This window comes from Pelodiscus sinensis, chromosome 1, assembly GCF_052426305.1.
Source record: "Pelodiscus sinensis isolate ZL-2025 chromosome 1, ASM5242630v1, whole genome shotgun sequence".
Taxonomy (NCBI): domain Eukaryota; kingdom Metazoa; phylum Chordata; order Testudines; family Trionychidae; genus Pelodiscus; species Pelodiscus sinensis.
The window spans coordinates 303,546,819-303,563,198 of NC_143052.1; the positions used below are offsets into that span (position 1 = coordinate 303,546,819).

The 16,380-nt window shown below is 48.8% G+C and overlaps 1 protein-coding gene and 1 long non-coding RNA gene across 2 annotated transcripts; both read right to left on the minus strand.

Moving 5' to 3' along the window:
* Positions 1-570: 570 nt before the first annotated feature.
* On the minus strand, positions 571-4,347 carry LOC149525783 (uncharacterized). Its single transcript, XR_016348861.1, has 3 exons — positions 4,035-4,347; positions 2,996-3,061; positions 571-901 (listed from the first exon to the last, which is right to left on the minus strand). It is a non-coding gene; the product is annotated as an uncharacterized LOC149525783 (long non-coding RNA).
* A 1,926-nt stretch (positions 4,348-6,273) lies between these two features.
* Positions 6,274-9,863, minus strand: LOC142824864 (protein maestro-like). Its single transcript, XM_075916655.2, has 4 exons — positions 9,719-9,863; positions 8,540-8,722; positions 7,500-7,655; positions 6,274-6,467 (listed from the first exon to the last, which is right to left on the minus strand). Exons 1-4 carry the CDS (start codon positions 9,860-9,862, stop codon positions 6,318-6,320), a joined length of 633 nt encoding a protein of 210 aa, XP_075772770.2. The 5' UTR covers position 9,863; the 3' UTR covers positions 6,274-6,317.
* Positions 9,864-16,380: the final 6,517 nt, after the last annotated feature.

Genomic DNA, 16,380 nt, shown 5'->3' on the forward strand with positions numbered 1-16,380 from the left:
CGATTTGTGGGGCGGTCCTACAGGGAAAAAAACCTTCCTGATTGGTAGAGGGAGGGAGGGTGAGTTCTTAGAGGGGTCACACAACCCACTGCTGGGCGGGTCATCCGGTCCCGGAACTGCCCCCCGATTGGTCAAAGCAGTTCACGAGGCGGTCCTACAGGGAAAAAACCCCTCCTGATTGGTGGAGGGAGGTGGGGCGAGTTCTTAGAGGGGTCACATGACCCACTTCTGGGCGGGTCATCCGGTCCCGGAATTGCCCCCCCATTGGTCAAAGCGGTTCGCGGGGCGGTCCTACGGGGAAAGCCCTTCCTGATTGGTAGAGGGAGGTGGGGCAAGTCCTTAGAGGGGTCACATGACACCCCTTACTTCCGGTCACCTGCCCCTCTTGACCCCGGATGTATTACCCCCAAGGGCGGGACTTCCGGTGACAGGGGACGGGCCTAACGGGGGTCACATGACATCCTTTTTACTTCCGGTCACCTGTCCCTCTCGACCCGGATGTACTACCCTCCAGGGGCGGGACTGCCGGTGACAAGGGAGAAGGGACTTCCGGGGAGTCTGGGGGGGGGGGACTTCCGGATTCAGGGGGCGGAGCTAATGTTTGATTGATGGTAGGGCCCTTATACTACTCCCTTACCCCATAGAGAGCTAGCAGATATATCGTTCAGTCACTGTAGCTGGCCGCATACCACCAAGCTGAAACAGAAGCTGGCACAGACAGAGCACATTGTTCTCCAGCAATCCCCAGTGAAGCAATTGATGTGACAAGGTAGCAGGAGCTCTTCGTTCTATTTGTCTGTGCTTCAGTCCCCGAGCACTCATCCAGGTCAGATGTCTCTTAGGACCTGAGTTGCCACCAGCTGGACAATGGGACTTGGGTCATTCTGTAGGACCTGGAGAGCTGGAATTACAGAGAATATGACTCACTTTTCATATAGTCACCTATGCCTGCAGTAGCTGGAGATTTAGTACCAGTGAGTACCAAGCTACAGCAGCTCTCTGTCCAAACAAAGCTTTAGGTTCCTCCATTGGGATCCTTCCAAGCTCCAAACTGAGATGGAGGAGGGGGGAGAGGGGAGACCCTGACCCTACCAGAAACTCATCCAATTGGAAGGTGCTCCATTGACTCAATAGCTTCTGCTTTTAAGTTATTTTACATCTCCTGACAGAAATAAATCTGATGGTGTGGAGTTTGGGGTAGCAAAAAGTGGCTCCCAGGGAGCCGATGGAGCCCAAAGAGTGGATCACACAGGTTGGGAAGAGGCATTGCCAGGATAGCCAGGAGATGCACTGACTTATATCACACTGGCTGCAGTTTCCTCCAGGTACGTCTACACCACAAAGTTAATTCAAAATAACAGCTGTTATTTTGAATTAACTTTAATAGCATCTATACATGCAAACCGCTATTTCGAAATTAATTCGAAATAGCAGAGCGCTTAATTCAAATTTGGTAAACCTCATTCTACGAGGAGTAACACCAAATTTGAAATAGCTATTTCAAATTAAGTGCTGTGTAGACAATTAATTCAAAATAGGGGGCCTCCAGCCCTTCCCAGGGAGCCCTGGTGGCCACTCTGGGCACAACCAGGAAAACTTCCTCTCCTCTCCCCCTGGCCCCAGAGCCATTAAAGGAATAGACCCTGGCCCGTGCCAGATCCAAGCCTACCAGCCAAGAGCCAGCAGTGGCCACCGGGGCCCCTGAGCCAGTAGCCACAAAACGTGAGCCAGCAAGGCACTGGCAGCCAACCCTCCACTGCTCCTCAGGAGCAGTCTGCCAGCACCCAGGAGCCTGACAGGGGCTGGAGAAGGCGGGTGCCTTCCTGGTCCAGGGTGGAGATCATGGACCTTATTCAGGTTTGGGAGGGATGCCCCAGCATCCATGATCTCCGCACTAGACAGAGGAACACGGCCGTCAATGGCAGGATAGCTGCCAGCCTGGCCACCAAAGGCCACATGCGAACCCAGGAGCAGGTTTGCATGACAATCAAGTTGGTGCGGTGAGACCCCCAACCTTGGGCCCTGATCTTCCCTTCTCCTTTCTTCCCTTTGCTTCTCCCTTCCAACTTCCTCCTCCCAGGTTTCACCCTCCCCTCTCCCACCCACTCTATTCCTCTCTCCCACCTCCTTTTCCCAGTCTCCCCAGAGGTTCACCCTGTTGTTCAATAAACCCAGTTTCTATTTTTGAACATACATGTCTTTTATTTGACATCAGGAAGGGAGGCTAGGGAGGAGTAAGTAGATGGACGTGAGGGAGGAATGGGGCACGAGCCCCCGGTGGGGAGGACCGGGGTGGCTCTGAGGGCTCCTCGGGGTGGACACTCTCCTGCAGGGCCTCCTGGATCCTGACAGCCCCCCGATGGACTCCCCGGACGGTAGCCTGCAGCAAGTGCAGCTGGGCTGATGGCAACAACCCTACGAGACGCACCGGTGTGCCCAGGGGCAGCTCTGGCTCCATGTGGCCGAGTGCTGTGGTGTCCCGAGTGCAGGCACTCAGGGCACTCCAAGACAGGACTGCTTTGCTGTCCCTCATCGGGGTAGACAAGCGAGCGGGGAACCCAAGAACTGTCTGTTCGGGGTGGGGGTAGGGTCCCGTGAAGCACGGAGCTCAGTTAGCCTGAGGCAGCAGCCCCACACACTATGTCCTAACCTGATGCCCTGCCAGCACTGGTTCCGGCCAGCCTGAACTTCGGTTCAGGGTCCACTCAGTGTGGACGCGCTATTTCAAAATAACAAAATGCTATTTTGAAATAGGTTTTGTGTATAGATGCATAATTCGAATTAGCTTATTTCAAATTAACTATTTCGAATTAAGTTAACTTGAATTAACGCTGTAGTGTAGACGTACCTCTTTCAGAGCAGACTAAAGCTGAATCTGTCCTTTGATGTGTGGCTGATGCACTTCACACCTGTGGTATCAGTTACTGCTTGCTTGTCAGCTAAATTTCTTTATAACTCACTAATGAATAGGATTTCACCTGTATTTGTTACTTACAGGTCAACAGATGTTCCATGTCCAGCCATTTCATATTCTTGGTGTCCGTATGTTCCAGGATGATGCCTAAATAAGCAGTGTAAAATAAACATCAATAAAAAACCTTCTCTTGTTAAGTGCAAGGTGATAACATTGGCCCTTTGGCTTCTATTGTGAGTCTAAGGTGAGCTGTAGGCAAGACAATACTAGAAAAGTTTAGCGTCCACACTGAAGAGAATAAGAGAAAAAAATTAAGAATGTTTACATAAAACCTCATTTGCTTTAAACAATCTATGTTCCTCTTGCCACTGCTGTCAGTTATTGGAGATATACTAGGATAGTGTATTAATCTAGTGGTGTGAACAAAGGGGCTGGGGCCAGGAATAAGTGCGTACTAAGCAAGGATCTCACCTGGATAAATTAATTAGGCCACACTGCTTGCCTGGCTTGCATGGGTGTGCTAAGGAAAGGATGGCACAGGGCCAAAGGGGAGGAATCTAGTGCTTCCTGGGCAAGGCAATCAGGAACCTGCAACAGCAGGCACTGTGTGGCGGTGGGCTGCCTACCTCCCAGTGATGAAGCACCAGTAAGGAACAGTGAACAACACTGAGCTTAGGTCTATAGTTTGAGTCCACACTAACTCTGACTACTAAAAATAGAGTGCAGGTAAGATGACAGAAGCAGTCGGAGGAGCTAGCCACCTTGAGAACAGACTTTTGGGTTTGGATGGGATCATCCTTGGAATAGTTAACCCCTCCTGCTACTCCTGCCACAGCAACTCTATTTTTAGCACACTAGTTTGATCGGAGAATAAACATACCCTACGTGACAGTGTGCCAGCCTCTGCTACTAAATGACTGCGCCATCTCAAAGCATTCAATTGCAAATTACAAATTCCTCCTAACACCACACTGAAGAAGTAGGAGAACATTAACATCTCCATTTATGCATGAGAAGTCACAGCACGGAGAGATTAATAGTAGCTCAGTGCTGCACACAGGGACTTTTTCTGTCTACCTCAAAGGGAATACCAAAAGGGACACGGCACACTTTCTCTCACCAGCTAACTTGGCTGCAGCTGCCCGGATCTCTTCCCAGCTGCTGCGGAAGTATCTGATGGTGCTTTTGTAAAAGTTCTCCAGTAGCTCAGCCTTCTCTTTGGCCTAGAGAAAATCAGGGACACATGAGCTCTCTCTGGCTAGAAATGCCCTTTGACTGCCAACACATGCCTTTACAAACCACAAGTAAACAGTCTGTGTTCCTCTTGCCACTGCTGTCAGTTATTGGATTCACTCAGACTTTTTTTTTAATTTAAACAAGTAAATAGAAGAAAGGACAGGAGGCTGTGTAGAAGTGGGGAAAGTGGGAATCTATGGCAGATTTACATTCCTCTCACCCTCAGTCCTGTATCCCACTCTAATAGGGTACGTCTACACTACAACGTTAATTCGAACTAACTTAGTTCGAATTACTTAATTCGAACTAAGCTAATTCAAACTAACGGATCTAGACTAAAAAACTAGTTCGAATTAGCATTTTACTAATTCGAACTAGCATGTCCACATTAAGTGGACCCTGAACCGGGCTTAAGGATGGCCGGAAGCAGTGCCGGCAGGGCATCAGAGGAGGACTTAGAGCGTGGAGATGCTCTCTCAGGCTAGCCGAGGGCTGTGTTTAAAGGGTCCCAACCCCCACCCCGGACAGACAGTTCTCAGGGGTGCCCCGCTTGCAAAGCAGTCTTGGCTTGGAGTGCCCGGAGTACCCACACTGGGCACATCACAGCACTTGGCCATCAGACCGGCTGCACTTGCCGCAGCCTGCCATCTGGGGAGATGGGGCAATTGGGGGGCTGCAGGAGAGCTTCCACCCCAAAAGCCCGCAGAGCCAGCCCAGTCCTCCCCATCGGGGGCGCGTACCCCATTCCTCCCTCAACTCCTTCCCCTTACCCTTCCCTAGCCCCTCTTCTTGATGTACAAAATAAAGGACAATTGTGTTCAAAAATGGAATCTGTCTTTATTGAACAAAACTGGGGGAGACTGGGAAAAGCGGGTGGGAGAGGGGAGGGCAACTAAAATGATCAGGGGTTGGGAACAGGTCTCATATGAAGAGAGGCTAAAGAGACTGGGACTGTTCAGCTTAGAAAAGAGGAGACGGAGGGGGGACAGGATAGAGGTCTCTAAAAGCAGGAGTTGGGTGGAGAGGGTGCATACAGAAAAGTTCTTCATTAGTTCCCATAAAGAAGGACTAGAGGACACCAAAGGAAAGGAATGGGTAACAGGCTTCAAACTAGTAACAGAAAGTTGCTCTTCACAAAGCACAGAGTCAACCTGTGGAACTCCTTGCTGCAGGAGGCTGTGAAGGCTACAACTAGAACAGAGTTTAAAGGGAAGTGAGATCAAGCCATGGAGGTTGGGTCCATGGAGTGGTATTAGCCAGGGGGTAGGAGAGGTGTCCCTGCCCAAAGTTTGTGGAAGGCTGGAGAGGGATGGCACGAGACAAATGGCTTGGTCACTGTCTTCGGTCCATCCCCTCCAGGGTCCCTAGGGTTGGCCGCTGTCGGCAGACAGGCTACGGGATAGATGAACCTTTGGTCTGACCCAGGATGGCCATTGTATGCTCAGGGCTCAGGGTCGTGGGGTCTCAGTGGACCACCTTGATTTTCATGCACTCCTGCTCCTGGGTGGCCAGGCTGGCAGCTCTCCTGCCCTAGCCGGCCACCTTCCTGTGCCTAGTGCGGAGATGGTGGACGAGGTCCACGATGTCCGCACTAGCCCAGGAGGGAGCCCGCCTTTTGCGGTCCCGGGCAAGCTCCCAGGACCCGCCAGCCTGGTCCCGGCAAGAGGGGGAGGGCTGGGGGGCATCGGGTGGGTGGCTCGATCCGCACCAGGTGCAGGGTCTGCTGGCTGGGTGCTGGCAGGCTTGCACCTGGCACGGGCACCGTAGCCATCCCGTGCCCCTTTAAAGGGTCCGGGGCCGGGAGGGGGGCATAGAGTTTCCCTGGTGTTGGCCGGAGTGGCCACCAGGGAAACCTGGGGAGGGCTAGCCTCCCACTAGTTCGCATTAAGGGGCTCCACAGCCCTTAATTCGAACTAGTAAGTTTGAACTAGGCTTAATCCTCGTGGAATGAGGATTACCTAGTTCGAACTAAGCGCTCCGCTAGTTCGAATTAAATTCAAACTAACGGAGCGCTAGTGTAGCGCCTATGAAAGTTAGTTCGAACTAACGTCCGTTAGTTCAAACTAACTTTGTAGCGTAGACATACCCATAGATACTTACATTGCCCATCACACATTCCCCCTGCTTCTACATCACAAGCCTATGCTGTCAATAATCTCATATAATTCTATAGGTCACTCACAAGGTGTCTGCAGATATCCATCTGGAGCTCCTCAGGGTTCAGCTCGGTTCTCCAACTAAGATGCTCATTAAGTATAGTTTGGAGCCTCTTCAGTCCCAAAAATGGGGCACAGAGATGAAATGTAGCTCTGCACTCCTGAAAAAGAGGGTTGCACCAGTGAATTGTTCCATAACACGTATTGTGCTCATTCAAATGGAACTCATGTCCTTGACTGCTCATCTACCCCAAGAATAAAAGGGATTCCCCTGAAGTAATAGACAGAAAATATGCCAGCATGACTTTAATAGGGGGAAAGGGATTCTACTTCTGGAGTATTGCATCCAATTCTGGGCACCCCATTACTTAAAAAATGTTGATACATTGGAGAAAGTCCAACGGAGGGCAACAAAAATGATTAGGAGGCTGGAACACATGATTTACAAGGAGAGGCTGAGGGATTTGGGATTATTTAGTCTTCAGAAGAGAAGAGTGAGGGGAGCTTTGATAGAAGGCTTTAACTACCTGAAGGGGGATTTCAAAGAGGATGGAGAGAGGCTGTTCTCAGTGGTACTAGATGACTGAATGAGGAGCAATGGTCTCAAGTTACAGTGGGGGAGGTCTAGGTTGGATATTCGGAAAAACTATTTTACTAGGAAGGTGGTGAAGCACTGGAATGGGTTACCTAGGGAGGCAACGGAACCTCTAAATCTAGAGTTTTCAAGTCCTAGCTTGACAAAGCCCTGGCTGGGATTGTTTAGTTGTGGCTGGTCCTGTTTTGGGCAGGAGGTTGGACTCAGTGACCTCCTGAGGTCTCCTCCAAACCTATGGTTCTATGATTTTATAATACTGAAAACTGGAGATAGCAGCAATGTTTTTTCAGAACAGATGTAGCTATGAAAGCTGCTTCACTAGGCATAGCTGTGATCTTTCCTCTGTTGTGGGGAGGCAGGAACGTGGGGTGCAGAGATAGGCAGGAATGAACTCTTGGGATCAGACCCATGACCTATCCTGAACTCCAGTGAGACAACCCTGGCTGCTAAGGACCAGCCTGTCTGGGATTGACTCAAAAGGAGGGCAATGAACTGAGGGAAGAATTTAGGTCTCCACTGCAGGAAGGAATAGCAGAGCTCCCCTGGCAACAGGAGGAAGATTCTTTTTGCTTAGTATTTAAGTCACTGTCATTCTTACCATTGAAACTTCAGGGCTTGGATCTTGCAGGTGCAGCAGAAGCGTGACCCAGCTCTGTCTAACCTGCTTGGCAAAATAGTCCTTCCATTTTCTCTTTGCAGAGCCGGCCAGGATACCAAACAGGACAAAGGCCAATGCACGAAGAGTGTTGTCCTTCTATAGCCAAGAAAGCCACACAGGTTGGTAACGAAGAGATAACCACATCATGTATCTAGCACAGCTGTCTCTTCTACATTAGAGTAGAGTGATTCCAACTACAGAAGTTTAGAAGAACTGGAATTAATCAAGTTTGGGCCAAATGTGTTGATTCTTCAAAATACTTTGAAGACAGTTCAATTTTGACAAAATTCTTCCAGAAGCCAAGTAGGGGTACTTGGTCAGCTTCTTGGTGACCCATCTAGCAGGCTAACTGAGATCTTGGGCTTCCTGGCCCTCACCTTCAGAACAGCCTGTTTGGCAGGCTGACAAGGAGCCAGGAAATGTGTACCCTGGCACCTCTAATTCCCAGTGCTTCCAGGTTCCCTGTCTCCAGCATAGTCTGCCAGTAGACTGCCCTCAGGCAAGGCTCCCAGTAGAGCTGGGTTGAGAATAGTATTACTGTTTCACAAAGAGATTTGAAATTTGGGCTGGGGGGTGTGTCCCCCAAATAGGAACAAAACCAAAATTTGAAATCTCAAACTTCTCTGCAAAATGGAATAATTTCAACCAGGTGACATAAAAATCGTATGGAGCAGGCCCAAAACAGTCCATTACACCCTGTATGCCCATTTTCCTTGTTATGCAGCTACCTAATCTAGTATTCATACTTCCTTTGCCATTCTCATTGGAAATAAAGATGAACAGAAGGGTGAGACTGAAGGAGCAGGGATGGCATCCTCATTTTCTTAATTCTCTGCTCCGCCATAAAACACATCTCTTCCCTAAGGCCTAAAATCACTTCATTCTGACATGAACAATGCCCAGTGAGGACACATCATGCATTGTAAATGGAGCCTCATCAATGTCAGCTGAACTGGGGTTGAAGGCTTCTGTTCACGTACATTATCGAAGTACTTCCGGATCTGTATGGTGAGGTCTCTGAAGGAAGAACCTATGTCCTTCCCTTTCAGCTCCTTCAGGACTTTGGCCAGTGCCTTCATGCATTCGATAATGATTTCAAAACTGAAAGTCTCTTCTAAAGTCCTGATCAGTGTCTCCAGAAGAAACTTCTTGTACTTTTTCACCTGTTCAGACATATGACATTAAAAAACACTTTCCACTAACCACATTTCTAATATGTTTTTTTAGCAATTATGAAGCAGTGGGAATTTCATCTGCCCCCTAGTGACCTATAGCTATATTTTACATCAGGTACTAGCTACAATAAGCCAAACTCTGTGCCATATTACACCTATGTAATCCTATTAGATTTCTAATTACTTAGATTTGAAGGCCAAAAGGGACCATTGTGACCTCCTTCACAACACAGAACCTCCCCAAAATAATGTCTGTTTGACTAGAGCACCTCTTTTAGAAAAACAGCCCATCTTGTTTTTAAAGTTGCTACTGATAGAGAACCCACCACAACCCTTGGTAAATGGTTCCAATGATTAAAATTACCATTAAAATGTATGCCTTACTATCAGTCTGAATTAGTTTAGCTTCATTCCTCCCCCCCCCCCCCATTGAATCTAAAGGCACATTTTCTAGCCCTTTGAAAATTCTTGTGACTCTTCTCCAATTTATCAGCATCCTTCTTGAATTGCAGGCATGATCTTGACATAGTATTCTAACAGTTCTCACACCAGTGCCATAAGCAGAGGTAAAATAACTTCTTTATTCTTATTCAGAATCCCTCTGTCTATGCCTCCGAGGATCACCTCAGCTCTTTTGGTCACAGCTTTGTACTGGGCGCTTACGTTCAGCTGATTATCTATCATGATTTGAGTTTTTTAGTGTCTCTGTTTCCTGGAATAGAATCTCTCATCTTGGAAGTATGGCCTACACTCTTCATTCCTAGGAGTATACATTTACACATGATCATATTAAGTACATATTGTTTCCTTATGCCCAGCTTACCAAGGGAACCAACCTGCTGTGTATTGACTGCAAAGAGGTTACAGGGGTATGAGAGAGCAGAAGTTGGCCTAGTGCATTGTGCATGGCCTCTGTAAATCCTGAGCAATTGTTTCCTTTAGTTTCTCTAGTTATGCTGCATTGTATTCAGTATTCTATCTTACCTTCTCAGGTGCCCCATAGACTACATTTCCCAGGCCTCTTACAGCCATTCGACGGACAATCCAGTAGTTGTCCTCTAACCTTTCTTCTAAGATGTGTAAGACAGACTTAAGCAACTTCTTCTCCCTGAGTATGGGATCAGTCATTAGCTGAAATAAAATCAACATGTCCATTAGCTCTAATATGTTCATTAAGATAGCGAATATAATTTGAGGAGACACGTAATACACTGTAATTTATTATTCTATATGAATGAGTACTGTGTTAAAAACATGGATTTTTCCTTTTAGGCACTATAATGGGTGATTGCTCATCCCTTGAGAGCCTCTCAGTGACTGCATTTGATACCACAGTCCTTTTCTCGCCCAGGTGCATCCTGCCAGTCGATCTTAGTGAGTCTTCCATGGCTCAGCCCTCTGGCCAAGTCCCAAAGTCCAAACAAATGCCTTTTAGGTCCTGTTGCCCTCACTAGGGTCTTCAGCCCCAACTCTGGACCCTTTATATTCTGTTCTTTGTTCAACCTCTCCATAAGCCCTGTCCCCTTCATCGGGTTTATGCCACTGGGGAACCTGGGCCTGCCCACTACTCTTGGTTCCAACCTAGAAATAGCAGCGAGTCATTGCTTCATTTCAGTTCATTGCTACTTTTTCCTTGGGTTCTTCCTATGGGGCCACTTTCAGTTTCTCCCTCAAATTATATGTTTAAGGCTCGTAAGGACTCTCTCTCTGCAAATTCAGCTTCAGAAAATGCTGCCTGAAATAAACCCCTGTGAATTGGTTTGGCCAGAGAATAGCATCCTTTCTTGGCCCTCCACTTCCTGAAAGAAACTGACCTAATAAAGCCCTGTAGCTCCATATATCTGAGCCAGCTGGGCTCTGATTGGCAGCTTTCATGAGGCCTCTCTAGGCAGACCTTGAAAACCCACGTTTGTGACTCCTTTCCTAGGTGGGGTGTAGAAAGATTTTGGGGCACAAACAGATTCCTAGAACCACCAGATGAGCCTCTAAAATAGCGACTTAGCGTAAATGTGAAATATGACACAGACGTTATAGCAAGGCTGTGGAGAGGGAGGATGCTCCAGTAGTTAGCAGCCTAGGACTTAGGAGGTTCCAGTTCAATTTCCTGCACCCTCAAAGACTTCCTAGATGATGTTGGGCAAGTCACTTAGGCCTTCTGTGCATCAGTTTCCTCTTTGCAAAATGGGACTAATAGTGTTTCCCTGCCTCACAGGGGTATTGTAGGGATACATACTTTTAAAGAGTTTTGAGGCACTCAGATACTACATTATCATTTTGAAGTACTCAGATAATACAAGTTTCTAAAAGGATGTTTTAAGGAAGATGGAGAAAAATTGTTCTCCTTGGCCTCTAAGGATAGGATAAGAAGCAATGAGCTTAAATTACATCAAGGGAGGTTTAGGTTGGACAGCAGGAAAAACGTCCTGCCTGTCAGGGTGGTTAAACCCTGCAATAAATTGCCTCAGGAGGTTGTGGAATCTGCATCACTAGAAATATTTAAGAGCAGGTTAGACAAACACCTGTCAGGGATGATCTAGACTGTGCTTGGTCCTGCCGTGATGGCTGGGGATTGGACTCGAAGACCTCTCAAGATCCCTTCCAGTTCGAATGTTCTATGAATCTATTATTCTACATTAATGAGAATCTAAGATAGATGTTAATGTATTTGTATGTTGCTTATTTTATAGTATTAGGACACTAGATTCATTTAGAAGATTTGCTGAGCTAGACCAAAATCAGGAGCTGTTGGTTAGTATTAGCCCTAGGAATTGTCAGAAAAGGTCTAGTAACTCAAATTCTATGGCTACATCTACATTGGCATGATTTTGCGCAAAAGCAGCTGCCTGTCTACACTGGCGGGGAGTTCTTGCGCAAGAACACTGACATTCTAATGTCTAAAATCAGTGCTTCTTGCGCAAAAACTATGATGCTCCCGCTCAGGAAAAAGCCCTCCTGTGCAACTGTTCTTGCGCAAGAGGCCAGTGTAGACAGGCCACATTAATTTCTTGTGCAAGAAAGCCCAATGGCTAAAATGGCCATCGGAGCTTTCTTGCGCAAGAGAGCGTCTACACTGGCACGGATGATTTTGCACAAAAGCGCCTCTTAGCGCAACAGCACATGCCAGTGTAGACGCTCTCTTGCGCAAATATTCTAACGCAAAAACTCTCACGTTAAAAGTATGGGTATGTCTACACTACAAAGTTAATTCGAACTAACAGCCGTTAGTTCGAATTAACTTTAATAGCGGCTATACATACAAACTGCTAGTTCGAATTTCAATCGAACTAGCGGAGCGCTTAATTCGAACTAGGTAAACCTCATTCTACGAGGAGTAACGCCTCGTTCGAATTAAGTAGTTCAAATTAAGGGCTGTGTAGCCACTTAATTCGAACTAGTTGGAGGCTAACCCTAATCAGGTTGCCCTGATGGCCACTCTGGGCCAAACCAGGGAAACTTTTCTGCCCCTCTCCCAGCCCCAGAGCCCTTAAAGGGGCACGGTTTGGCTACAGTGCCTGTGCCAGTTGCAAGCCTGCCAGCACCCAGCCAGCAGACCCTGCACCTGGCATGGCATGAGCCAGCCACCCGCTGCCACCCAGCCCTCCGCCTCTTCCCAGGACCAGGTTGGCGGCTCCTAGGAGCCTGCCCAGGGCCACAAGAGGCAGGCGCCCACGTGGTCTAGTGCGGAGATCGTGGACATTATCGAGGTTTGGGGGGGAGGCCTCCAGCGTCCACGACCTCCACACTAGCCACAGGAATGCAGCCGTCTAGGGCAGGATAGCTGCCAGCCTGGCCACCAAAGGCCACATCCAAATCCAGGAGCAGGTTTGCATGAAAATCAAGTTGTTCCAGTGAGACCCCCGACCCTGAGCCCTGCGCTTAGAACATAAGAACATAAGAATGGCCGTACTGAGTCAGACCAAAGGTCCATCTAGTCCAGTAGCCTGTCTGCCGACAGCGGCCAACATCAGGTACCCCAGAGGGGATGGACCGAAGACAATGACCAAGCGATTTGTCTCGTGCCATCCATCTTCAGCCTTCCACAAACAGAGGCCAGGGACACCATTCCTACCCCCTGGCTAATAGCACTCCACGGACCCAACCTCCATGAATTTATCTAACTTCTCTTTAAACTCTGTTATAGTTCTAGGCTTCACAGCCTCCTGTGGCAAGGAGTTCCACAGGTTGACTATAAGAAGAACTTTGTGTGAAGAAGAACTTTCTTTTATTAGTTTTAAACCTGATGTCCATTCATTTCATTTGGTGTCCTCTAGTCCTTATATTATGGGAACTAATGAAGAACTTTTCTTTATGCACCCTCTCCACACCACTCATGATTTTATAGACCTCTATCATATCCCCCCTCAGTCTCCTCTTTTCTAAGCTGAAAAGTCCCAGTCTCTTTAGCCTCTCTTCATATGGGACCTGTTCCAAACCCCTAATCATTGTACTTGCCCTTTTCTGAACCCTTTCCAAGGCCATATCTTTTTTGAGGTGAGAAGACCACATCTGTACACAGTTCTGAAGATATGGCGTACCATAGTTTTATACTTCCCCTCCTCCTTCTTCCCCTGGCTTCCCCCTTCCAGCTCCCTCCTCCCAGGTTTCCACCTCCCCTCTCCCACCCTCTTTCTTCCCCTCTCCCACCTCCTTTTCCCAGTCCCCCAGAGGTTAACTCACCCCCCCCCCCGCCCCCAGTTTTGTTAAATAAAGAGAGTTTCTATTTTTGAACACGTGTCCTTTATTTTTTACATCAGGAAGAGGGGGCTCGGGAAGGGTAAGTGGAAGGAGGTGAGGGAGGAATGGGGCACGAGCCCCCGATGGGGAGGACTGGGGTGGCTCTGCGGGCTCCTCGGGGTGGAAGCTTTCCTGTAGGGCCTCCTGGATCCTGACAGCCCCCTGATTGACCTCCCCCAGATGGCAGCCTGCGGCAAGTGCAGCCGGGCTGATGGTCGAGTGCTGTAATGTGCCGAGTGTGGGCATTCAGGGCACTCCAAGACAGGACTGCTTTGCTGTCCCCATCGAGTTAGACAAGCAAGCGGGGAATCCTGAGAACTGTCTGTCCGGGGTGGGGGTCGGGTCCTTTTAAGCACAGCCCTCGGCTAGCCTGAGGAAGCAGCTCCACACCTTAAGTCCTAACCTGATGCCCTGACGGCACTGGTTCTGGCCAGCCTTAACTTCGGTTCAGGGTCCACTCAATGTGGACATGCTATTTCGAATTAGCAAAATGCTAATTCGAATTAGTTTTTAGGTCTAGATGCACTCATTTGAATTAGCTTATTTCGAATTAACTAATTCGAATTAAGTTAAATTGAATTAGTGCTGTAGGTTAGACATACCTTATTTGCGCAAAATCTTGCCAATGTAGACGTAGCCTATCTATATCTTTCTCACTCTCTCTTAACCAGCAACTAGAATAGGCAGCTAGGCCAGGCTAGTATAGACCCCAAAAATAACAAAGGGTATGTCTACACTAGAAAGTTAGTTCGAACTAACGGACGTTAGTTCGAACTAACTTTCCTATGCGCTACACTAGCGCTCCGCTAGTTCGAATTTGAATCGAACTAGCGGAGCGCTTAGTTCGAACTAGGTAAACCTCATTTTACGAGGACTAACGCCTAGTTCGAACTAGCTAGTTCGAACTAAGGGCTGTGTAGCCCTTTAGTTCGAACTAGTGGGAGGCTAGCCCTCCCCAGGTTTCCCTGGTGGCCACTCTGGCCAACACCAGGGAAACTCTATGCCCCCCTCCCGGCCCCGGACCCCTTAAAGGGGCACGGGCTGGCTACGGTGCCCGTGCCAGGTGCAAGCCTGCCAGCACCCAGCTAGCAGACCCTGCACCTGGCACGGCACAGAGCCACCCACCCGATGCCCCCCAGCCCACCCCCTCTTGCCGGGACCAGGCTGGCGGCTCCCGGGAGCTTGCCCTGGACCGCAAGAGGCGGGCACCTTCCTGGGCTAGTGCGGACATCGTGGACCTCGTCCACGATCTCCGCACTAGGCACAGGAAAGTGGCCGGCTAGGGCAGGAGAGCTGCCAGCCTGGCCACCCAGGACCAGGTGTGCATGAAAATCAAGAGGGTCCACTGAGACCCCCGACACTGAGCCCTGAGCTTACAATGGCCGTACTGGGTCAGACCAAAGGTCCATCTAGCCCAGTAGCCTGTCTGCCAACAGCGGCCAACCCTAGGGACCCTGGAGGGGATGGACCGAAGACAATGACCAAGCCATTTGTCTCGTGCCATCCCTCTCCAGCCTTCCACAAACTTTGGGCAGGGACACCACTCCTACCCTCTGGCTAATAGGACTCCATGGACGCAACCTCCATCACTTGATCTCACTTCCCTTTCAACTCTGTTCTAGTTCTAGCCTTCACAGCCTCCTGCAGCAAGGAGTTCCACAGGTTAACTATTTGCTTTGTCAACAACAACTTTCTCTTACTAGTTTCAAGCCTGCTACCCATTCCTTTCCTTTGGTGTCCTCTAGTCCTTCTTTATGGGAACTCATGAAGAACTTTTCTGAATGCACCCTCTCCACCCAACCCCTGCTTTTAGAGACCTCTATCCTGTCCCCCCTCCGTCTCCTCTTTTCTAAGCTGAACAGTCCCAGTCTCTGTAGCTTCTCTTCATCTGGGACCTGTTCCCAACCCCTGATCATGTTAGTTGCCCTCCCCTCTCCCAGCCTTTCTCTTCCCCTCTCCCACCTCCTTTTCCCAGTCTCCCCCAGTTTTTTTCAATAAAGACAGAGTCAATGTTGGAAGAAACGTTATCTTTATTTTGTACATCAATAAGAAGGGGGGCTAGGGAAGGGCAAGTGGAAGGAGGTGAGGGAGGAATGGGGTACGAGCCCCCGATGGGGAGGACTGGGCTGGCTCTGCGGGCTTCTGGGGGTGGAAGCTCTCCTGCAGCCCCCCAATTACTCCCTCTCCCCAGATGGCAGCCTGCGGCAAGTGCAGCCGGGCTGATGGCCGAGTGGTGTGATGTGCCCAGTGTGGGCACTCAGGGCACTCCAAGCCAGAACTTCTTTGCAAGCGGGGCACCCCTTAGAACTGTGTGTCCGGGGTGGGGGTCGGGACCCTTTAAGCGCAGCCCTCGGCTAGCCTGAGACAGTATCTCCATGCTCTAAGTCCTCCTTTTATGCCCTGCCGGCACTGCTTCCGGCCATCATTAAGCCCTGTTCAGAGTCCACTCAATGTGGACTTACTAGTTCGAACTAGCAAAACGCTAGTTCGAACTAGTTTTTAGTTCTAGACGCGTTAGTTCGAACTAGCTTAGTTCGAATTAACTAATTCGAACTAAGTTAGTTCGAACTAGCGCTGTAGTGTAGACGTACCCAAAGAGAAAATGATTAAGAAAGGTGTAATGAAGTTCCTTGTGAGATTTCCTTACAAAGGACACATTCTACTATCTAAAATGAATTCCTATGAAGTGAACTGTACAACTCCTCAGAGAAAGGTAAACAACAGATAACAGCCTAATGGTGGAACTGCTCATACCTGAGCAAAGAAAGCTGTGCTGGTGCCTCGCTGATTTTCTGATGGGGAATTTACCCAGGGGAGGAGGCTCTGTATGATCTCCACTGTTATTAGTCCAGATCTTTGCAGAACACTGGAAGACAAAAGGAACCACTTATGGGGCAGACTGTGCACTTCAA

What these genes read in the sequence shown, in the direction of transcription:
- LOC142824864 (XM_075916655.2), bottom strand. Translation starts at nt 9,862, where the DNA reads ATGACTGATCCCATACTCAGGGAGAAGAAGTTGCTTAAGTCTGTCTTA. An exon ending in TCTATGGGGCACCTGAGAAG is followed by an intron (nt 8,723 to 9,718) that starts GTAAGATAGAAT and finishes ATGTCTGAACAG; the next exon opens with GTGAAAAAGTACAAGAAGTT. An exon ending in TCCGGAAGTACTTCGATAAT is followed by an intron (nt 7,656 to 8,539) that starts GTACGTGAACAG and finishes TCTTGGCTATAG; the next exon opens with AAGGACAACACTCTTCGTGC.